The following is a 24,671-nucleotide window of genomic DNA, read 5'->3' as shown; positions in this document are numbered from 1 at the left end:
GGAAGTGGTCTGTGTGTGACATACAGAGAGATGGCCCAGGGACAGGGAGGTGGAAATCCTTTCCTAAATTTGGGACGGAGAGATTTGGGTCTGCTTCTTAAAACCTGTTTCAGAGGTGAACATATGCAGGATGCAGGCCCGGCTCTCACTTCACTGGTCCTGTGATTTGGACACAGCAGTTCACCGTGGCAGGCCTGAGTTTTCTCATCTGTAGGATGGTGATAAAATCAATAACATTTACTTCTAAGGTGACTTGGTTTTGGTCCCCCTGGTTTACAAGCCTGTTGAGGCCAGAACTCTGGGTTAGCAAAGGCACAATCCCCCCCCTTTGTCATTTGTCTTCTGTCACGTCATATCTATCATTTATGATTGATAAACTGCTGAGGTCACGTTCCACATGTCACCTCAGACAGCTTTCTGGGAATTATCTCAGTGGATCTGGCTTAGCAGGAGCCTGGATGGGTCAGAACACTATCTCAGAATGGCCATCAGCCTAGAAAAACATGATGTAAGCTGCCCCTTTCTCCACCTTTAAGCCTGGCATGCCCTGGAGATGCCAGCTTCGCTCTCCAAGACACTTGCCTCCATGTGGCTCTGCCCCAGCTTGGCCAAGTGGCTCAAGTTGGCTACTCTAACTTCCAGTTCCTTTCACCCTGATGAGAATTTATCCCTGGTGCCAGCCACTTGATCCTTGGCAAGGGGCAGGCAGGCTAGCCACACCTATCAGCCAGCAGGGGCCTCCCTTACAAGGAATTATCTGGAAGCAGGCGGTAGAAGACCAAGAGCCCATTCTCTTTCTTACCTACAGCTCCAGCTGTGATTCCATCTGGCAGATCCTGGGACAGAAAACACACACACACACACACACACACACACACACACACACCTCAAAATGGAATTCAACTAGTCCTACAGGGCACCCAGCTGTCTTCCTCTGTTAAACACAAAAAGTCCTGACAGCCATATGGGGGTGGGGGATACTTGTTGCTCTTTCTCTGGGGCTCCTCTGGGCACACTGATTTTCTATCTCTAGAAGGGCTTCTCGCTACTCTGGAGTGTCCTCCTCCCGCCTGCAGAGGGAGACCCTGTCGTTTTAAAATTGCTCCCTTCATTTTCATTATCTATCCCATAGAGACCCCCACATGGATGTGACCCCGGAGCCCACATTGGTGCAAAAACCCTTGCCAGCATCTCACTGGCTACAGGCAGTTGTATCCACTTTCCTGCCACCCAAGGGGATAGGGGGCCACGTTCTTCCTCTGAGAGGGAGTAGCTCATTACCTGGAGTAGAAGACCCCCAACAGTTAAAAAAAAAAAAGGCTAAAAACTTTCCATGTCCCCAACCCCTATCTGTCCTGCTCTCTGCACAAGCCTCTCCTAGCAGCTTTGCCAGAGGGAAGGCAGGGAGATGGGCTCATTCTGAGACCAAGGTCTTTCTCTCCGGAGGCTGTAAGCACGGAGCCCACAGAAGCCCCTGCATCCCTGCTTCTCCTCCCGGAGGCGGAGCGCAGCGTCCTCTCCCAGGAGGCATCCGTGGCCCGCAATTGGAATTCTGTCCCCAAACGGGGGCCAGAGAAAGAGAAAACGGGAGGATGGAGGCCGGCAGCGAGAAGCAGCGGCCAGGGTCCCATACATCCCCAGGAAGAAGCTAAGCGTGCTAGCTGCTAGAATGCTGCTGCGCCGCGGCACCCCACCGCACTGCATCAGCACGGCTGTGCTGACATCCCCCCATGCTTAACACGGGGCATTATGCGCTGGTTAACAGGCTCCGAGCTGCTCAGCGACTTGTTTTAAGCATTTTCTCCCTCGCTCTCGCTTTTAATCTTGTCTCTAGTGGCGTGTGTAGGGGGGAGGACTTTATTTCCATTGGCTAAGCGCTCCCTTCCCACCCACATCCCTTCCACATCACCTTGGTGTCTCCCTAAATAAAACCAGCCCTCCTTATCGCCTGGAAAAAATCAGGAGCTAGAGTTTGAATGGGTTTTATATAAACACTCACCCCTGTCAGCGTGCAGCCAGGCTCTCAGGATAAACTCCCAGTGTCTGGCCTGATGCTTGCCTGGCGATCTCTGCCTTGAATGCCAGGGTTTAAGCAGAATTCAGAGGACTGGGAACTCTTCCCTGAGATTTGATCAACCTGAAGCCAGTTGCAGAACTGCACAGGGTCCCAATGGACCTCAAGGAGAGCCCCAGTGAGGGCAGCCTGCAACCTTCCAGCATCCAGATCTTCGCCAATACCTCCACTCTTCATGGCATCCGCCACATCTTCGTGTATGGGCCGCTGACCATCCGGCGTGTGCTTTGGGCAGTGGCCTTCGTCGGATCCCTGGGCCTGCTGCTGGTAGAGAGCTCGGAGAGAGTGTCTTACTATTTCTCTTATCAGCATGTTACCAAGGTGGATGAAGTGGTGGCCCAGAGCCTGGTCTTCCCAGCTGTGACCCTCTGCAACCTTAATGGCTTCCGGTTCTCCAGGCTCACCACCAACGACCTGTACCACGCTGGGGAGTTGTTGGCTCTGCTGGATGTCAACCTACAGATTCCTGACCCACATCTGGCGGACCCCACAGTGCTGGAGGCCCTCCGACAGAAGGCTAACTTCAAACACTACAAACCGAAGCAGTTCAGCATGCTGGAGTTCCTGCACCGGGTAGGCCATGACCTGAAGGATATGATGCTCTACTGCAAGTTCAAGGGGCAGGAGTGTGGGCATCAAGACTTCACCACCGTGAGTACTTACTTGGCTTTCAGTTTGCTCTTGTGCTCACGCTTCAGTAGAAGTGGTGCGCTGGCAGCCTTCTGTTTGTCTTGGGATCTCTGCTATGCAGGAGAGAGGGCGGAGACCCAGCTGAAGGCCAAGAGGGTAGCTGGTTCGAGTTGTTGAACTCGTTTGTAGAAAAGGTTACCTGTCAGATGGAGTTCTGTGGTCCTTTCAGATTGGAGGGCTACAGGGGGCTTGCTGTTGGGGGTTACTCCCCCAGGTGTGCTGAGTTGGGCTTTCTCCCAGTCAGAGGAAAGAGGCCTGGGTTATCCATTGTCCAAGATGCTTGATGTCCAAACCGTGTGACAGGAACAGCTTGTCATGGGTGGGATGGCAGTCTCCCCTCTCTCTTTCTCTTTCTCTCTCTTCTTCTCCCTCTCTTCTCTCTCTATCTGTGCTCGGAAGTGGCATCAGGCTCTGCATCGTGTGGGCTGGGCTGGAGCTAAAGCTGTCACAGGAGGGGGTGTGAGCCCCCAGACAGTCTGAATGGCTCCTGTGTCCATGGGAGCGCATGAAGCAGGTGATGCTGCAGAGGTGTGGAAGGTTCTTTCCTTCCGTTTCTTGCCTGAATTGTGTGGAGGGGAAAGAGCCTCCAGAGGCTCCATCTGGTCCTCCCGCAGGCAGGGTGAAGCCACGGGAACTGTCCGTGGTGCTACGGCAGGGAGGAGAGTCAGAGGCTCCTTTATGGGATGGACAGAGAGAAGACAGATGTGATGAGGTGGTCCTGGAGGCTGGCTTGTCTGGGCGCTCTAGCTTGAAACTCAAAGGCTCGTTTTTCTCTGTGTACAATTGCTTCACAACGTGGGTACGGGAGGAGGGAGTGAGGAGAGGGGTGAGCAGCTGTGGGATTGGAAAGCCTGGAGGGGAGTGTGGAGTTGAGTCAAGGGGAGGGGATGTGGCTCACGTTCAGGATGGGTTTGCCAGAGGGGGCTGAGAGGGAAGGATGGGAGCAGATCTGTTGCCGGTAAGGTTCTTATCCCAATTAGTGGACTGCTAGGCGTAACTTGGTGTAACAGGTCAGACAGCAGCTGCCTGTTCTTTCACACTGCCAGGCAAGTCAGGGGTATCAGGAACCTTGGGACCCTTCTGCGGTCTATGATGCCTGCTTTCCCCATAGCTTCATGGGAGCAGGGGAGGAAAGCATCAGGGACTCAGAGTCTTGAGCCAAAATACCGTGACAACTTAGGGATGGCAGGTGCAGCAGTCATTGAGAGAACTGGACTGTGTCGTCAGCACTTGTGTGGGGCGGGGGTCGGCTCTGCCTCATTAAGACATTCTCTCCCTTTCCCATAGTGTAGCCCTCCCCACCCCCTCTTAGGGCCACCTGCCTCTCACTCTGAGGTTCTCTTTATGCTCCAGCCAGTCTCTGCCTTCAGCCTTTGCACTTGCTGTTGGCTGTCTCTCATTCTGAAAGAGCCCAGAGTGCCAGGGGCTCTGCCTCTCACAGCCTGCATGCTAGAGCTGTTTCCTGGGGGAGCAGTTTTGTATTATTATTATCCCTTTAAAACATTCTAAGGAAGAGCACAGCCAAACCTACAGCAGCATTTGCTAAAGATGAAGCCAGTCTGAGCTAGAGAAGGAAGCTACTGGCCCTTCTTAAAGGAGAAAACAGGGTCCTAAAATACGTCATGCACAAATGATGTCTGAGGGGCTTTGGGAAGGGATGGAGAAAATGCCTCGTTCTTGGAGTCTGAAACCAATGCTGTGTTCCAGCCCTTGCCTTCTAGTGCCTGGCAACGCTCAGACTCATCGCTGTACTGTGTTGCTTGAAAGTGCACTCAGATCTTCCTCTATCTGTCTGCGCACACATGGAACTCACAGATGACGGATGCAGGGTGTCTCAGAGATGTTGGACTGGGTAGCAGACCCTGTGCTGAGTCTTTAAGCATCCTCACAAGTCTCCTCGTGATGGCATGGCTGACTGGTAGCTCTGCTCATACCCCAGTTCTGTTTAGAAGAAGAGGCTTGCTGCTCAGGCTGCTTGTTTGTCTTTGGTCCATCATTTGAACTGCTAGCATCCCAAGCAGCCCAAGTCCTGTTTCAAGTCCTAACCAGGGCTTCTGACCACCTAAAACACTGAAGTCGCCTGTGGATAGGTCTGTTCTTTAATTGGTGGCACACACTATCTGTCAATATTAGCAAGTCCTAGACTCATCTGTTTGAGTACCCATCCTTGACCGACCCCTCTGTGTGTAATATCTCCAAGCACTGAAGAGGAGGTGTCCTTTGGTGTTCTCTTCTGACTGCTCAGGATGTCAGAATGACACTCTAGGTGTGTGATAGAAAGCTAGTCCTAAACAATGGGTGACAGTGGGCTGAGCCTCTGCTGGGGGTAATATGACAGGAGACATGTCCAAGACACCACACAGAGGAGGAGTAAGCCTCTGACATACCTTTGTGCTCTTTGGACCTTGGGCATAGGCAAGCTTTTCTTAGGCTTTCAGATCCTATGTGAAACTATGCCACTGTTGGAGAAGCCTGTTTCCCAGCCTCTTTTCTCATTCACTCTCTGGAATAGCCATCCCTCTCCAGAGGGGTTTCTTACAAGCCCTGCTGGGGGTTATGACACAGTGGGTGCCTTCTTTCTCAAAGCAACCATAGGCTGACTTATTAGAGAATTTAAGTGTGGGGGAAGGAATGTTACAGGTGGACAGCTCTTTTTCTGGATTTGGTTTTCCTACAAAGCCCAGAACATCATCTCCAGGGCCAATGCAGTAGCACACGTTTCCTTATTCCAAGTTCTTAGCTGCTGTGCAATGAAGTATGTAATACCCTTTAATTAGTGAATGAGCTGTGATTCTAGCAGAGTGAGCAAAGGCTGTTCATAGAGACTCAAAGTCCCCAGGAAGCCAGGTGTGGAATGCTGAGTGCTGGATAAGCAGGCGTCCTTCCTGCCATGCAGACACATGCTGAGCCTTTGCCCAGGAACAGTCTGGCTTCAGAGAGTTCTGTGGTTTTCCTCCCTGGTAAACCAGAAGAAAGATTTGGTTCTGGGCCTTCTAACTCTCAGAAGCTGTCCCTAGTGACCCAGAGTAGAAAGGGGATGAAGGGGGACTGGGGTTGTGACTCTGTGGCCTGAATCCAAGGCCAACATGGTGGGCATGGTTTTGAAGCCCTTGTCAACCCTGTTTCTTTGTCTCCTTGCATGCATTCTAGGTGGGCACTCACTCATCTAACACTGACCTCACCCACGCTGTTGTTGAAGGAAAGAACATTCGTGACACCATGTGAGGAAGCCTTCTATGACTTTGCCAGTCATGTAGCTATGAGATGAGATTCTGAACACATGTGTAAGGGGGTTGCTGCAGTACTGCCTGCCTCCACTGTTTGCATGAATCAGATTGATGAGGAAGGCTGCAAAGACATGGGCAGGGATCTGGGGGGAGCACTGCTGTCTCTGCCTGGAACACTGAGTGAAAACTCATCCTCCAGAGAGGGAGCTGCTTCAAGTAGAGGTCCTGTCAGGAGCTGACTATGATGCCAGGTGAATTCCTGTCATTTGTGATCAACATGTGATGGGGCCTTATGGTGCTCCTTTGCCTAACCAAACTGGGGTTCACCTGTGTTTAGGTCTGGGAATTTGAACCACCCTTCCATTTTAACATGAAGCTTGTCTGTCATTGTATTTATGCCTTTAAAAAAAGATTTATTTATTTTACGTATATGAATACACTGTTGCTGTCTTTAGACACACCAGAAGAGGACATCAGATCTCATTACAGATGGTTGTGAGCCACCATGTGGTTGCTGGGAATTGAACTCAGGACCTCTGGAAGAGCAGTCAGTGCTCTTAACCACTGAGCCATCTCTCCAGACCATATTTATGCTTTAAATGTGAGATTTTCTCAGGAAAGGCCCAGATTTTCCTCCCACTGAATGGATCTTATGACTCTATAGAAAATAACATTATAGAGATGGTGGAGGTTGAGTCTGACAAAGGTTGTGTCTTCGGGTTCTATGACTAGGCCACATGGGTCTCTAGTCTAAACACATCTCGCTACACAGGCGTATGCATCTGGAGGATGTGGACTTTGAAACAAAAACATCTGAACTGGGATTCTAACTCTGTGGATTATGTGTGGTGGGAACTAGTGTTAGTTTGCTTAGCTCCAGTTTTCCCATCTCTGAAGTAGGACCAATAACACTCAAGACTCAGCTGGAGGAGCAGCATGCTCTGAGAGGGACTGCTAACTAAACTTGATCTGTAGTCTGGTTCTTTGGACTCTGGTCTTCCTAATCTTCCACCCATGGCTGCAACTTCAGAGCACAGGCACCTGCTATGTTTCTTATGTCCTCGATGTTTTCAGGGCTTCTGCTTTTGCTGGGTATCCTAATGTAGTCCCTTATTCTCTGGTTTAACTTCCATGTTGCATCTCACACTTCCAACCTCATCTCCAAAAAGCACACACACACACACTATGGTTCCTAACATGGGTCAGGTAATCTCTGCACCACACGTATAGCTTTTCTCACTGTGTTATATTTGTATCTGTCTATCAAACAGGACCTATGGTATAACAATCATCCAAGTAGACCAGGCTTGTGCTAGTGCTATCACAACTCATCTTTATCCCAGCCAGTCCAGGGCTAGTCTCAGAACAAGTTTTGCAAATGTCATGTCAAGTAGAGCGTGGGTCTCTCCAACCCTGCCAATACCATGCAGAACCTCCCTGGGTAAGTGGTTGCTGTGTGTCTCTGAATTAATTCTTCATCCCAGTGCAGGGGCCTTTCTCACCCTCTGTCTTTTGTGCCTTAACTCGTTGCTTCTTTCAATTCTATTTTACCTTTAAAGTTCATCTTTGTAATAATTGCAGCCATCCCCTTCTACACCATCTAAATCCTCCTTTTCCTCTTCTGTCTTCCAAGCATCACATACTTTCCCATCCCTCTGTGCAGACCAGACATAATGTTTTCCTTCTGAGAGCAGCAGGAAATGTTGCCGCTAAAAGGGATCTTGAAGATAAGTGAATTCAGTTCTTGTGTTTTAAACCACTGATAGTTTTAAAATGTGTTTGCAAATTGATGATAAAAATCTAGACTATGATGTGTAACATGATGTGTGTGTATAAATCTTAAACATATAAATGGTTGTATTAAGTACATGCATTAACATGCATGATTATCTTATGTGTAGGTATGTGTATGAGTGTTGAAAACACATAAAATCTACAATCATTTTGATTTTCAAGTATACGGTACATTGTTATCAACTGTTTAAATCTTGCTTTCACTTCTCCTGAACTTTTTTGTCCTTTGATTAGAATATCTTCAGTCTTCTTCCTCGTTCACCCCAGTGTCTAGTTTCCATTGTCTAACTACATGTCTTTAAGATTAATATATTTAAAGAATTCAAAAACAGGACTTAAGAGATAGTTCAGTGGTTAAGAGCATTGGCTGATGTTCCAAAGAACCCAGGTTCTATTCCGAACACCTATATGATGGTTCTAACCATCTGTAGCTCTAGTTTCAGGGAGTCTGGTGCCTTCCACTGGCCTCCACAAGTACCAGACACACATGTGGTGGTGCACAGACATATATTCAGGCAAAACACTAATACACATTAAAAAGGTGTCCATATAAGTGGAAGTCCTAGGTCATCCTCAACTACACATTGTGTTTGAGGCCAACCTGGCTACATGTGACAACAACTCACCCCCTAATATTTTCATTTATCTATATATTCTGAAGACCTAGAATGTCTTAGCAAATAGTTCTCAAAAGTTGGCCTCAGAATCTATGTTAAGTAGGTTTAAAGCTGTGGATTAAAGGTGACTGGCTAATATGAGACTCTCAGCCTCTCTGGCACATGTACCTGGAATGTTGTTCAATCTGGAAAAGCCCTTATATTTCCTGGTTATAAAAGCAATCACGGTCATGAGAGAAAAATGGGAAACGAGGGGCAGGGGGAGGAAGGTGTGGAAATTTCCCCTCCCAATATCCTTCTTACATAACCACACATACTATTTTGGTATTTTGAGGGTATCTCCCTTTAGCTACATAATTTGTATGGATTTGTGCTTTACTAGGCTGGCATCATGTCTCCTATGTATACAGTACAACTTATCTTGGTTCCACTGTTTCTTTGATGTTTGCTAGGATATACTGGAGATCTATTTTTGCATGCCTGAATGAAACCCACCCCTGATCCTTAGTGAAGGATCACTATGTATACACACACACACACACACACACACACACACACACAGTGCTGGTGCTCTTTACACAACTGTCTACACTGCAGCCCTCAGCTCATGAGTGTAAGCCTTGTTTCTCTGCCACCTGTGCAGTCTGGACTTTACATCAAAACGATCTAATGTAACAATAATGTAAATTAAATGAGCTCACATATTCTTAGGGGCCTCAGCACCTGTGAGCCTTTGTCACAGTCTGGAGAGCCAAGCTGTGCTGGTCCATGATCTCAGCCTCTGGCTACCATGTTCTGGTTGTTTGGCAGACTGGTAGGTTGTGGGCTGTCTGGGAGTATAGCTTTGGGATATGTTGCATCTTTGCTGTTGTGCTGATGGGGTGAGGCTGTGATTGGGAGCTGTTAAGATGACTCATACTGTCTCCTTGGAGAGAAAAGCTGCACAGCTCTGAGCTAATGCCCAGTAATTTGTTGGATGCGTGTGTATTTCTCTGTCTCCTTCCTTGGGAATACCTTTACCCCCAAAACTGTTGATCCAAGAGGAGTCTTAACTTGGTAGATAAAGAGTTTACTCTGTAACTGTGAGGACCGGAGTTTAAATCACATAAAAACCCAGGTGGGCATGGGAGCCTGCTTGGAAGTCCAACACCTAGTAGGTGAAACAGAGGATCTCTAGAGCAAGTTGGCTAACTAAACTAGCCATATCAGTGAGGTCTGGGGTCAATCGAGGGACCTTGAATCAATGACTAAGATATAGAGAGAGAGATTAAGAAAGCCTCCCAACATCAACTATGGACCTCCACATGCATTCATGCATTCATACCCTTGTAAAGTTGTAAAGTTTCCCTGCATGCACATACATGCACGCAAACATGCATACACACAGTACACAAACGAGAGAGAGAGAGAGAGAGAGAGAGAGAGAGAGAGAGAGAGAGAGAGAGAACACACATGCAAGCTTGCTGGGAGCACATTTGCTTAACAACTTACCTGTCTTCTGGTTCTACAGAAAATATTTTCTTCAAAGAAGACTTGGGCTGCAAAATACCTTCTATACAGTGAATTTAGTTTGCTTCTAATTTCCATAGGAAGAGCTGAGATGAGACACACACATACTATGACCACCCCAGATCTCAAACCCAGTTCCTCAAAGGTTGAATCAGCGGCTTTTAGCACCATGCTTGCTGCTAGAAGCAGTGCTTCCTAACGCAGTTCACACTTGAAAGCAGCGGGCTTCTTATTCCTTACAAAGGACCAATAACACGATGCTCAAGCTAGGCTTTGTGCTTTCTCAGTTCTGTCTGTTCATGGTTGAAAGAGTTAGGTTGACATGTCAAACATGGGTAGCCAGGACACCTGACCTGTGCTCTATCACAACCTGAAACGAGTGGGCTGTGTGTTCTGTGCACACTAGAAGTCTTATATGTTACACCGCTACATGCATTTATCTTCAAACCAACACTCTCAGGCTAGGTTGGTGTTTGCCAGACAGCAGCTGCAGCCAAGAAGAAGACATGCAACCCGTTAATTAATGGTAAATCTGAAGATCCTGGGGAAAGCCCATGTAAGAAGTTAGGCTTTTCCAGGAGACAGAAGCCCCTGAGGCAGCAGTCTCTGATCCTAGAGTATTTTTCCCTATGGCATTTACTCTCCTAGCGCTTTAGGCACAGCCTGAGCAGACTTACCCAATGGTCGTTGAAATGAATGCCACCAAGAACTTGAGTATGCAGCAGAGAAAGAACATATTTGACCTCCATTGATGGATAAAGAGCCTCTGGGAGACCCAGTTTCCCCATCTGTAGACTGAGTGGGATGAACTAGACAGTTTCCCAGGACCACTCTTTGTCTGGCATTTGCTTTACTAAAACTAAAGCCTCCACTTACACCGAGACTAGGGGGAGGCGCTAATGTTCGTTTTCAAACCACTATGCTTAGCTGTTTATTAGTTTGAGCCCATGCAATAGAAACAGAAGGGTGCAGACGCACAGCATGGCTGCGGTGGGCTCAGGGAGGCACAGCACCTTACTCTCAGAATCCCAACTAGGAGCCCCAAGTGTCTGTCAATCCCCCACCACCACCCCACCTGACTGAAGGTTTCTAGTCACATTAGTACAGAGGGTGTGATCCTGGATCTGCTGTAGATCTCACAGGTATGGACCAGAAAGAATATCGATGATGTTAGAGGTTGCTCACGGAGATTCCCTAGACACTTGCTTATAACAGATCACTGTGCCTTTCTTGGGTGGCTTGTTAGAAGCCTCTGCACCACCTGGAGGCAGGGATCCTGTGATGAGTCCAAAATGCCCAGTCACAGTACCTTGCCTTTATGCAGACCAATGGTGTTATTTACACTTCAATCTTCCCAGGGGTCCCGCTGAGCGTCTAGGCGAACCTTTTACTTTTCCTGCCCTTGTCACTCTCCAGGGGCTTTTTCTGAGAATACTTGCTCAGTAAATCGCCCACTCAAGACCTCCTCTCTTCCTCAAATTTTTGCTTCTCCATCTGTTTGGCGAGATGGAGTCTGGTCTCAGGTATGGCTTGGAGAGAAAGATGCCTGCACTGAGCTTGATTTAAATGGTCCTCTACCCCTACAGGGTAGACTCTAAAGAGGAATCTATCCCCCTTTGATGCTGGCCGTGGGTTGAGCCCATCTATGAAGTGAGAGGCAGTGAGAGATGGATGCTGAGCAGGGTGATGCTAGTCATATGTCACAGAAGCCACCAGTGTGGAGCAGTGTATGAAAGGCTCCTACTGTTCTGGCTGAAATGGGAAGCTGTTGACTCAAGGGCAATGTGATTGCTGTCTCCAAACACTTAGAAAACAATCAGAAAATGGAAGCAGGGCCTTCTCCAAGAGAAGCCCGAGGATAGAAGCTGGGCATAGTGTGAGAGTTCAGAGGGGTGGCTGCCAGCTGATTGGAAATGCTTATCCTGGGAGTCCAGAACACTCTAACCCCGCCAGTGCCCTGCTCCTTAGGTCTAAGCAGAGCTAGGGGATCACCTCTAGGCAAGGATCAATGTCCCATAAAGAGTTAGATTAATGACCTCTGATGCTACTTCCAGCTGGGAGAGTGTTTGATTTTTTTTTTCCTGAATAGATAGTTGAGGTTGGAGGTTAAAAGCCATTGATGGAGAACATTGGAAAGAAGAGCTGACGGGTGGAACTAGCAACTCAGGTTACAGATCCACCCACTGTCCAATACCATGAAGCTTTGAAGTTAAACACCTCTAATGGATACCAGGAAGAAGGATGGTGCCTTTAGAGATAAAGGAGTGGATTCACCTAGGGAGAACACAGGAAGAGTGGGGTGCTGGAAGCCAGCCATTATGGTGGCGATTAATGCTCTGGCCATTCCAAAATGTGTATGCATGGTTTGTTGAGTAGCAGGTCTCAAAGTTCATCATAGATTCTGAAAGCTAGCTCCAAGGCTACAGGGACAGCCTTAGGTTGTATCTGAGCATGGTCTAGTTCCATGCTGAGGCCTGCGGAGACTGGGAAGCTTGCAGTTTAAATGCAATCTTGGGGTTTAGGATGCTAGAAACGTTCTCAGCTATAGAATCTGGGAAGGAGGCTAGGCTTCAAGAATACCCTTCCCAGAAGCACTGTTGACAGACAACCAAGGGATATCCAGGATGAGGAAGCACAGGAAACATTAGGGGACCATGGGGCTCTGGCACCAATAATACAAAGGGGACACTGTAGCCTCTAGACATGTTAGCTAGTGGCCAGAGCCAGACATGTTCAAATGAGTGTGACTTTGTGTGAATTATTTAACCCTCCCAGGCTTCTGTTTTCTCATCTACTAAATAATAGCATCGCAATACTGATGCTTCACAGGCATGTTCATGGTGACCACCCAAGATAAGCACTAAGTCTCATATTGGCCTGGAACTGAATGTCTGCTTTATTAATTGTTTTTGTTTTGAGCCAGGGTCTCATGGAGCCTAGGCCTGCTCCATTTTTCTATGTAGCTGATGTGGTCTAGAGCTCATCATCTTCCTGCCAACGCCTATGAGTGCTGGGATTAAAGGCATGAGTCACCAAACCCAGTTTACAAGTTGCTGGGGATGGAGCCCATGGCATTCTGCATGCTAGGCCAACTTCCTACCAACTGAGCTACTCCACCAGCCCTAATGCAGTTAAGTTTATTATTTCTGAGCTTAGGGAGTGAGAGTGACAGGCGATCCAGGGACAGAAGGATTTCTGTTTGAATCTATATTGACAATGTAGAATTAGGAGGTCTCAGAGGAGGGGAGTGGGGGACTGAGGCTGTGAAGAAGCCAAGCACCTAGTCGCTGCTGTGGTTCAGCACAGACTGATGTACACTCTTAGACCATGTCCAGACTGAATTTCTCCCAGTGGTCCCACACCAAGTAGTTTATAAAATATACAAGTGAATGCTATGCTTTCTGAGCATCCCAGACACTCTTGTCCACAGTTTACATGGAGAAAGACTCATCTAGTTTTCCCAACAGCCCCACGGAATACAGAGCTCTGTTCTGTTTGTTTAGGGAGGGAAGAAATGAAGTTTAAAACTTCTCTCCGGTGCTCAGATAGAAGTGACTGGAAGTGGCGTTTGAGTAGTCTTGCTCCAGATCCCAGAGGCTCTGAAAGACCCTAGCTTAGTGTCCTAGCTTGGTTGTCTGTCACCTGTGCTCCTGGGCAGAGGATTTTGCTTGTCGGTCTAGCCTCCTTCCCAGGTCCTATAGCTGAGGATGCTCCTAGCACCCTAAAATAATAATGTTTAATAACATGACATCATGCTCTGCAAGTCCAGTAAACACTGCCTAACACACCTCTGCTTGAACTCCGAACAATGCCATGAATGGCACATACAAGGTTGTCTCTGCTCTTACAAAACCATGGTGGTTTAACCGTACAAAACCTTCATATTTTCCCATCATCTTCCTCAACATGTATCAAATTTGTTTATCTATAGATTATTTTGTGTTACAATGTTCATGTTTGATGTTACAATTTTCTGTTTGGAGTTGCTGACACAAGTTTCACAAAGGAACGCCATGAAATGAATTTTGGCTTTGGATTAGGACAGAATTTTTAACAACTTCTGAAATGGCTTTAAACTTTTACTATACATTCACACAAAGCAGTATTCTCAGTGCTGATCATTATAAAAATTACAGCATCATCCATCAGCTCTGAAAAATGTTGAGAATTTCTGTGTCCCACAGTATCAAATATTCTGCCAAGATTTAATTCTATCTGTAAAAATAAACAAGTGCACCCATCTCGTTAATATGAAAATTGACATTCATTTTTTTAAAAAACGGGAACTTATATACATATTAATGAAGAAATTAATATTCTATTTTTTGTTTATGAGTGTTTGCCTGAATGTATGTTTGTGTGCCACATGCATGTAGTGAGCATGGAGGAAGAAGAGGCTGACAGATCCTCTGGGAATGAACCTGATAGACGTTTGTGAGTGGCCCTGTGGAAACTGAACCTGGATCCTCTAGAGAAGCAGCCATTGCTCTTAACCACCTGGCCATCTCTCTAGCCTTTAAATAATTGTTTTAAAACCAATTTCCTTTGTACTATTTATGAGTAAATATTTAATTAGCATACCTATTTTGCACACCTATATATCTCTACTTCTGCAAAAACTGTGACAGGACTGGAGTAAGTTTAAGAACTCTATGCCTCATGGGATGCTATTTGTTTCTCCTGGCAGTGGAAGATGCTGTGTTGTGTCTGCTTCACAGTTTAATACAGGTTTAGTAACAGAGATAAGACCTCTCAGACAGAAAGAAGCCTTGAAGATTCGAGCTTGTGTTTGATGATTGCTTTTGAGCTTCCTCTAGCAAGGCACTGAGCTTCCTGGCTTCGTGTGTAGCTTTGAGGTCAATGAGGGCAGACCACTCACCAGCAGGGTTAAAATTTAGGTTTGCTGTGCTTTACATTTTAGTGTCCATCCTTGCCTTGGCATCTGGCATTGGAAGTAGCTCGAACTGAAGCCAAGCAAAGGAACTGAGTTGGAGGGATGTCCCAGCTGCAGAACTCCATCACCCACAGAGCCCTCTGGTTCTTAGAGCATCTCTTACCCTTGTTAGGTTAATGGAGGAAACTGAGGCAGCCCCGGTTCTCTGTGGCTGAGACCCAGGGAGAGGTTTGGGATTGCAAGAGAGCTTCCCAGCTTTCCCTTACTACCCTCTGGCTACAGCTCCAGCCTTAGAGTAAGAGCAACAAGCACCATGAGAAATGCTGCTTCTGAAAGTGGCTACACCAGGCCTTTCCTCTTAATGAATGTGTGGGTCGCCTGAGGTAGATGGTGTTCCTCTTCAGTGCATCTTCTATCACCAGGAACACAGCTGGAGGCTATGCATGTACTCAGTAGATTGCCCTTCTCTCTTTCAGGACAAGAAGGGAACTGAATCTTGGAGCTGTAAGTTTTGCACATCACAAGCACCAGAGTTCTGGGAACTGGGCACAGACCCAGGTTGCTTCCGACCTTCTGCCTGCCCTGTTCTCTGTGTGGGCTTTTGATCTCTCCTATCCAGGAACACATGGGGAGAGGCCTCTCCATCAGTGACTTGACTTTAAATGTCCAGTCTGAGTGTGTTCAAACGGTCATGTTTGCAGGTGGCAGAGAGGCCCTAGAGCAACACTAACAGTTCATAAAAATATTTGGATAACTTCAGGATTCAACAGTACGATTGCATATAGCTGGGGTGAACTTGAGCAAGTGATTTAATTAGAGTGTGTGAGGATGGAACAATATGAACGCTGTAGCATAATTGGTCTCAACCTGCAGGAGTTTCTTCTTGCTCTTTCCTGGCTTAGCATCTCCACCTACACAAAGACTCTGCCTTCTAATACAGAACTGTGCCTTTCTGACTCTTCTTGGCTTTAATTTAATTTATTTTTTTCTATCCAGAGGGTTTCTCTTGAGATTCTTTGCACTTGTCCTCTTACTGTATCCTTCTGTCCCTGGCTGTGGTGATTAAAGTTCCTCTCTCTCTGGAGTAGAAATGGTTCAGTAGGGAATCTAGAACTCTTGCCACCTTACTTGCTTTTGTAATGCTGTGATAAAGTATTCTGACATAAGCTACTCACCAGAGATAGAGCCTATTTTGAACCACAGTTCAAAGTACAGTCCATCATGGTGGGGCAGTCAAGGCAGCTGGAACCTGAAGCATGACATTCACAGTCAAGAATGAAGCTGCTCACTTCTCTTTCTCTATTTGTATAATCAAGATCCCAGCCAGGGAGTGGTGCCACCCACAGTGGGCAGGTTTTCTTACCTCGGTTAATGCAATCAAGATAACTCCCATAGGTCACAGACATTGTGTGTCTCCAAAGAAATTCTGGATTCTGTAAAGTTGACTCCCATTACGTGAAACAAAACTTAAGGAACTCTAGGTTCTTACATTTTCCCTCATGGTCCTGAGTGATGCCCACCCGCTATTTTCTCAGAAAGGGTAACAGGCTGCTGATGGAAAAGACATCAGCTTCAAAGGGAACAAGCAGCTGTGTCTTCCAAAGTTTGGGCGAAGGCTGACTCTGCCTTCCTGGCAGAATGATTTTTCTAGAAGAACACCTTCTGTCCCCTGGGCCTGTTAGCTATTTCAGGTACATTTTAAGTGGCCATTAACAAAATGTTGAATAATGGCCGTAGACCTCTGGGAGTCAAGTGACATTCACATGAATCAGAAGCAAGAGCTGAGCAGTCAAGCTTGCCACAATGGACCAGGATTAAACAACCAGGGGCCATTGTTTCCACATAGCAAAGAGGCAAGAAGGTCACTCCTTAGACTTTCTGGTTTTAGAGGGGAACATTCCAGCTTTATCTATGGAAAAAGAAGCAATAATTAGGATGTACACAGGGTCTCCCAGCCGATCTGAGAAGTCTGATACATTGATTCATTGACTTAGCAAACACCTACTGGATGTTCTGGGCATTGTGCTGGGCTCAGGAGAATCTGAAATGAATAATGCCCTGTGCAGGAATTCCAGGGGCTCCCTACCTCTTGAGAGAGGTTAAACGGTAAACAAATATATGGATTTATACCAAGTAACTGAAAAAGTCAGAAGGTCTAGGGGCAACACAATAGTCCAAGCTCTAAAACTCTCAAGGGGAGGCTGTTACATTAATTTTCCTTCATTTTCAAACTCATATAACCATTGCGATCATAAACATTGCTAAACTCCCATAAAGAACTCCCGTGTGCTTTTTTACCCAGAAATCGCAGTGGTGGTACAATTCAGCTCTTTATGCCTAAAACATCCCACTTCAAGTCCCTCATCACAACCAACTGTCCAGTGACTTTCTTGTATCATCAAAGAAACATGACCTTAACACGTTGCAATTCAGAGTCACTGTTTTTATATCATGATCTTCAGCTTAGGTTTCTTCAGTGTTTCCTCTGGCTTAGAGCTGGGTTAAGATTTTACTTGATTTTATTCTTTTGTAGTGCCAGGCAGTGAAACCAACTGTCTCACACACAGCTGGAGCACAAAGCAGCACCCACAGCCCCTCCCCCACCCAGGTTAGGAAGCTGGGACTGATATTTCAGGGAGATGACACTGAAATCTTTTGCAACCTGTCTGGGGCCACATGCCTTCAAGTTGTCCTAAACCTGGTAGTGTGAACTTTTGATGAAGACAAGACTTCCGAGGAGATGCCCTGAGACATGTAGAACTCAATTCTTTCTCTTTCTCCCCCTGGTTGTCATCCATCAAATTTCCTTACCTGAACTATTGCCATGATCCCTGAAAAACGCGGGCTTTCCGAGCCAACCATGCTGTGTGCATTTATGAGTTGCCTTTCTGAAAGGAGAGTGCTCTCTTTCCCCTTTCCATTCATTTCTTCATATTAGTGTAGACTAACTTCTGCTTTATTCACAGACATACTCTATTTACATAATTATTTATTTGGAAACACATTTTCCCATATTTGGAAAGCCTCTCTCACTGACCTCTGTGCCTTTCTGCTATTTTGCAGAGTTCTCTGAACATTTCTGTCGCAGACTGGTGTTCTGTGTTCATCCTTTTTATTCTTCAGTCTTTGGTCAGATATTTGTCTTGGGCAAACTCAGGCTCTCATCAGAGAAATACCATTTGGAATCAGGATCTGGGAGCCAGCTGTGCTCATTGCCATTTAGGGGGTTCCTGCTCCTCTGGTCCAGGGGAAAAGAATTAGGACATTTACATATTCATTGACATCTGGGACTTAAACCTCAGTTTACAGGGAACTATTCAATTCCAACTTCACATCACAGGGTTTCTTGCTCTTTCTCCACTTTCTGTTTTGGTCCCTCCCTACTCTAGTAGAAAGACACTGTGACCCATGACACTCTGACCACCCCATTCCTCACTTAGTTCTCTTGAGTGGACTCCATTGCTGAGTTCCACTGGACTGTGAAACCCATCTCCTGGGCCTTGTCCCTGTCGTGACCACTCCAGCCTCTCTATAGGTGTGCTTGCTTTCATGACCGCCATAATAGTCTCCAAAATATTTGCACAGCTTCTGGAACCTTCTAAAACCCCAAAGTCTATTGCAGAGAGAGTCAAAATTTTGTGTGTTGCAAGTGGTTATTCTGTCTCTGTTAGGCAAAATGTTCACCTCCAGGGAGAGAGAGAGAGAGAGAGAAAGAGAGAGAGAGAGAGAGAGAGAGAGAGAGAGAGAGAGAGAGAGAGGAGAGATTTACAATGCTCTACACACACATCACTGATATAACACATAATGACATAAGGAAATGTATGTCCATATCCCGGCAGTCTTTATTAAACTGTGAACTTTGGGGGCTCCCTCCCTCCAGAGACCCTGGATCCACCATCACTTCATTTCCTCAATTTCCTACGAACCAACCCTTCTGCCCCAGGTAAACATTAATCTATTTTCCATCTCTGTAGATGCATCTGTTTTGGAGATGATTTATAGAGGAAGTTTTACAACATGTGATATTTTGCAACAAACATTTCCTACCCAGCGTAATGTTTCCCAGGTTTATTTGTATTGTACTTCGTGTCAATATCTTGCTGCTTTTGACTGTTAAACATAATTCTATTTGAAGGCTGCTGCACCTTTTCCTTGGCCAGCCATCAATGAACACACCCTGAATTGTTTATATCTTTATTACCGTGAATAATGCTCACTTTGAGACCAGCTCTCATATCCGGTTATCCCACACTCTGAGTCTGCCTGATTTTTCCTTGGGGGTGTCACTTGTCATGCTTTTCCCCTCTCTCTATTTCTTCCAAAGTGGGAATTAGTTTAAAATCTCAGCTGGACTCAATCAAAGGTTTATTACAAGGGAGGACCTCAAATAGCACTACAAACTTGTGACCCCACAGGACAGGAATAATGTCCCTCCGGGGCTGTCCCAGTCCTAGACGTGCAAGCTTTGAGCCCCTGACTAAGGGAGCAACTGCTCTACCACTCACTTCCTCATCTCATGTCCTCACAGCAGCTAGATGTGATCACATCAGGAGATGGTGCTGTGACTTTCTGTTCTTGGTCCATGTGCTAGAGTAATATTAGAATATTGGGAACCAGAGTCAACGCTTGCATTGGGGATTTCGAAATAGTGATTTCAGATTCTGCCCTTCCCATGTTTGTTAGCTGACATTCTTCCTGAGAGAGAGCTTCCCCCCATCAGCTCCATCTATCACAGTTGCTCTGTGAAGCATAAGAAACCTTATACTTGTGCTTTATGTACCCGTTTCTATGGGTCAGGGTTGCTGGTCTTGGAGAAGCCATTGCTTCCCAGAAAGGCACAGGAGAAGGGGGAAGGTTTGCACTGGAGGGAGTTGAGCAGTGTATAGGGAGTGAGTGTGGGTGGCAGGAGAGAGAGAAGATCATTAGGACTCCACTCTGCTGTAGTCATGACAACCACAGAGTCCATGCTATCCCAAACTTGGGCTTTTTGTCTCACTGGTGGTCTCAGTCCTTGGGACCTGGCCTGGCTCTAAAAGATGAGGCAGTAGGAGTGGGTCACATCTGGGACTACACTGACCACATATCCCAAGACAGATCTGGAAGTGTCAACTTGGTCAACTATAAAGATTCTAATTTTTAATTTTATAAAATTGTTTACTGTGTGTGTCCACATGTGTATACATATATAAATGTGTGTGTATATGTGTATGTGTGTGTGTGTGTGTGTGTGTGTGTGTGTGTGTGAGAGAGAGAGAGAGAGAAGAGAGAGAGAGAGAGAGAGAGAGAGAGAGAGAGAGAGAGAGAGAGAGAGAGAGAGAATATGCAATGGTGCACATGTAGGTCAGAGGACAACTTGTGGGAGTTAATTCTCTCTTTTCACTATTTGGGGACCAGGAATCAAACTTGGGCCTTCAGGCTTCTTGTCTCAAAGACTGTAATTTAACTTGTCCCTTCCTGTCCTCTTACTTCCAAGTGTCTTTCCATGATATGGTGCATTACTTGTGTTGCCTTTTAGAGTCCCTAGTGGACTCATTCAGCAAGCTTCCTTGGATGAGCCAGAAAAGGCGAGTAGGAAAGGATGCTCTCCCTTGTGAGTCTATCACAACTACTTGGATGAATGGCAGTGGGCAGGAGGATCTTATTGAGCCCTTGCTACATGTTGGCAGGGTTTTAAATACTGTGTACATGTGTTTGGGAGCACAGCACTGTGTCCTCCCAGTGACTAGTGGATGATGGCTGTCCCTCTTCTTGTTTCTCGGGACTTGGGTGCAGAGGATAAGAGGAATCTCCTAGTCCTTTTGCCCATTTTGTCAGTCTGGGCATTCCATGTAGAACTTTACCTGGGATAGAATGGAGGGCCAGAGACAAGTGAGCAGTATCACACTCTCCTGCCCCCAGGCTGGGTTTTTCTGGTCATTAGATTAGTCTGAGTGGGAGTATTTCTCATGCAAAGAGGACCCACATATTTTAGTCCTTTCCAGAGTCATGTGGTAAAACACTAATTCCAGGTGATAGTGGTATTAGGAGGCAGAGACTTTGAGAGATAATTAAGCCTGGTGATAGGGCTCTGGAGATTGGACTAAGTGCCCTTTTAAGAAACCCAAGAGAGACTCCTGACTCTTCACTTAGGGATACAGCGAGAAAGCACTGTATGTGAACCATAAAATACCCCTCCCACAACAGCAACTCGGCTGCGACTTTGATCTTAGACTTCTCAGCCCTCAGAACCATAGGAATGAATTTCTGTTATTTTTAAGTCATCCAATATGGAGTGTGCTACTACTGTAGCTGAAGAGACTTGGGTAGGAGCGAAGCAGGGTGTCAGTCATACAGGGGTTGGATTGAGGAAGACACCAAGTGAGAATGGGCACCACTGTACCCCAGGATACCTCAGCTCAGCACTGCCTCTTCTTCCATGCTTGATAGCTGCTCCCACACCTGATTCTAACCTGCCTGCACATGGTCACTAATGGAAACCACAGAATTAATATTAGCCATGGCTAATGATGCTTTCAGTGGATGGATTTAACATTGCTTTTCTCAAAAAAAAAAAAAAAAAAAAAAAAAAAAAAAAAAAACATTCTATTTGCTATCGAAGTGGACTGCCACAGCTTACTTTAATTGAAGTAGTGGTTGATGCCTCTTACTGGAGGAGAGCTGAGGTAAGAAAGATGTTGCAAAGGTACAGTTTGTATCTGGTTAATAATGTAATAATTATTGTTATTTAAAAAGAACATCTGCTTTTTTAAAAGTTTGCATCTCCTCATCTTCTACTTCTTAATTATATCTTTGTGGGGTTGAAACTGTGCTGTCAATTACTGTAGAATGTAGACAATACTTCAGGAAGAAAAGCACTTTGGTTATCATCCACTAAGAGAATTAAGGTGTGGAGGCAAGCTTTGTACCTAGAGTGTCCTATCTTGGCTGTATGTTGGAGTCACTTGGGGAACTGTAAAATAGAGAACAAAACAACAACAACAACAACAAGCAAAAGAGAGAGAGGTGGATAGAGAGTCAGAGAGACACACACACAGAGAGAGAGAGATATCTGATTGCCACCAGAAGTGAATAGACTGATGCCTGACTATGTAGCTGTCCTTTAAGAGAGGAATAGTTAAACTGTAGTCTGTATACATAAAGGAATATTAGCTATTGGATATATATATTGAAATTCAGTAACACAGATAAGCCTGGGGGACACTGTGCTAAGTGAAATAAGCCAGACACAGAAAGACAAACAGCCTGTCATTGAATTCATATGTAGAACCTAAAACTGTTGATCTCATAGTAGAGACTGGAACCATAGCTACCAGAGGCTGAGGGGAGTCAAAGCAGGGAGAGGTTGGTTAAGAGATACAGTTAATTACATAGGAAGAGTAATTTCTAGTACTTTACAGCAGACAGGGATGACTACAGTTGATAATAATAATGTATTTCAAAATAGGTAGGGGAGAAGAATTTGATTATTATCAACAAATAATAGATGATCAATGTTCAAGGTGATTTGCGATATCACATGAAGAAAGAATGTATCAAAAATACCACACTGTATCCTACATATATCCATGATTGTTGTATATCACATTTAACCTTTTGAAGGTCTACCAAGTTACTCTTCTTGTTTACTCAAGGTTGAACACTGTGGGTAAAAGAGCCAGTTGCCTGAGTTTGCTGACGGTTTTTCACAGTGATTCTTCCTATAAAACCTTATTCTCAACTATTTCAAACTCATCTTCTGTGCCTGTTATATTCTTGCATCCAGGAACCCAGAATCCAGGGAAAGTTTGCCAGTGACTGACTGGCCAAAGGCAGAAGACAATGCAATTCTTAGGATGGTTAGTCAAGTGACACCCAGGTAAAGTTTGCTGGCTCAAACTTAATTGTGAGGTTTCCTCCTTGGAATCATGAATCAAGGACTTTCTAATATCCCTGACAAAGAAGAGCCTCAACTTTGAGCAATGTATTCTCTGTTGCTGTGAAAAGTTCTGTCAAACCTTGAACTCTGGGACTTTGAAATTCACAGTTGCATGTCTCTCCAGGCTGACTTATGATTACCCAGAGCTACTTAACTAGCTAGGACACTGAGTTCTAGGTAGAATACTTTGTTGCCACGGTTACTGAGTAACTGCCATGGGCAGAAGCCCTCCAGAGGTAATGCCTAGGAATGGAGTCAGGAGTTTCAGACCTAGGAGTTGAACCTGACCCAGGAATGACTGTCAGTCCCTGCCAAGTCTAGACTTAAGGAATTTTGGCATGAGAGTGAATGGAGGCTTGGCCGATTTGGTGCATGGTGTGCACTGGCTTTGAGGAAAAGTTTTGGTCATTCACTAACCTCTAACTTCTCAGTGAACTCATAGCAGAGTCCCATACTACGTGCCTAAGACACACCCATAGCCCAGGTGGTACTGTCTTTTCCTGCTTCATCTGTGCCATAGTTACTTTCATATTCCTCACTCCTCTTCCTGCCCATCCCCCAACTCTCAGACAGACATAGACAATGCAACTTGGTTTACTAGTTCTGTAAAGAGCTTAGAAAAGCATGGTGGGTATTTTGTAGGTGATTTGGGCCCTTGATGCTTAAAAAGAAATGACATTTCTGGGCCTGGAAGGAAGACCTCAGAAGGAGTTAGTGATCCCAAATTCTAAAAGCAAAGGAATCACAAATCCCACCCCTCTGAGCCCAACTACAACCCTACCCAGGGAGCTTTGCCAAGGCCTGTGCAGACAGGGAATCTAGTGACATGATGTTCCTAATCTCTGAAGACTGGAAGGAACACCATCCTGTCTCTCTCAACCATTCCCTTGGGGCTGGATAAAATGGTCTCCCACACTGCTAATATGAAGAAGGGGCTAGTCTCATAACCGGAGAATTAGCTCCTGGAAGCTTACCCTAGCTTGGGAGAATCAGTTTTCTTATCTGGCAGATTTTCAACATTGAAGAATAATTTGGAAGTGGTTAGTTCTTTGTGATGGCTGCTGTGCTGTGTGTGGTAGCATTCTTAAAAGCAGCCTTAGCCAGTGACCTTCTATTTCCAAAGTTCTAACTACCAGAAATGTCTCTAGACATTTCCTAGCATCTCCCAAAGAGCAATTATCTCTGATTGTGAATGAAAGGCTTATCTGTGGAGTGAAATAAACATCCTATGCTGCAGGCTTGTTTTTAAATGTGAACAAGTGTGGTTTGTTGCAGAAATTACTTGGCACACAGCAAGAGGTCTTCTGATGACATCCTGAGGCCCAGGGAAGCTATGAGCAACCTTGGCTTACTCACAAGAATGGCTTCACCTGCTGTGCCTAGTCTTAGGAGGCTTCCTCAGCTAGGTGGGCACAAGGCTCATTGGCCCCTCTGGTATCCCTGCCTGTGGACACACATGTGGAAATAACCTTCTGGGCATCTGTTCCACTTATCAGAGCCAGGGAAGTTTTCAGGGGCACATACAGAGTCTCTGTCCCAATTCCATGGAGTGCTGCCCCTGGGCTGTATCCAGGGCACTAGGGTTGCCCAGGAATGTGGAGAAGAGAAGAGAAAAGTGGTGACGACAGTATTGCCTCTACCAGTTCAGAGAAAAGCATTCCCTAGCTTGTGCCATTAAAAAAGATAAGCAGAAAATAATGGAGAAACAGCAAGACCTTTGCAGGCAGGGAGGCTGGGTTCATATCCCTCCACTGCATCTAAAAAATGATAGAAATAAATCACACATATTTATATCCCACCATATGTCTGTTGAGGGTTAGTAGGAACACCGAATTAGGTCAAATCACAGATGTCCAGGACGGAGTCTTATTTCTAAGACACATTACACTTTGGTAGTTATCTTCTCACAATGAAGAAAGAAGGCAAATCATTAAATAGAAGTCACCCAGTC

General features: G+C 45.8%; 1 protein-coding gene and 1 pseudogene across 2 annotated transcripts in view; one reads left to right on the top strand and one right to left on the bottom strand.

The window, feature by feature from the left end:
• LOC308425304 (heterogeneous nuclear ribonucleoprotein L-like) overlaps positions 1-24,671 on the bottom strand; it is a 301,193-nt pseudogene that overhangs the window by 54,797 nt on the left and 221,725 nt on the right. The window lies entirely within an intron of this gene.
• The window catches only part of ASIC2 (acid sensing ion channel subunit 2), a gene marked incomplete at its 5' end in the record, with an annotated part of 1,010,761 nt that continues 988,260 nt past the window's right edge, over positions 2,171-24,671 (top strand). Inside the window, one exon of the mRNA XM_080922522.1 lies at positions 2,171-2,725. Coding sequence (XP_080778648.1) covers positions 2,171-2,725 — 555 coding nt within the window. The remainder of the gene's footprint in view (positions 2,726-24,671) is intronic.

The sequence above is a fragment of the Micromys minutus genome (genome assembly GCF_963924665.1).
Source record: "Micromys minutus genome assembly, chromosome: 10".
Taxonomy (NCBI): domain Eukaryota; kingdom Metazoa; phylum Chordata; class Mammalia; order Rodentia; family Muridae; genus Micromys; species Micromys minutus.
The sequence above is the reverse complement of the archived record's forward strand: the minus strand, read 5'-3'. Positions and strand labels throughout refer to the sequence as shown.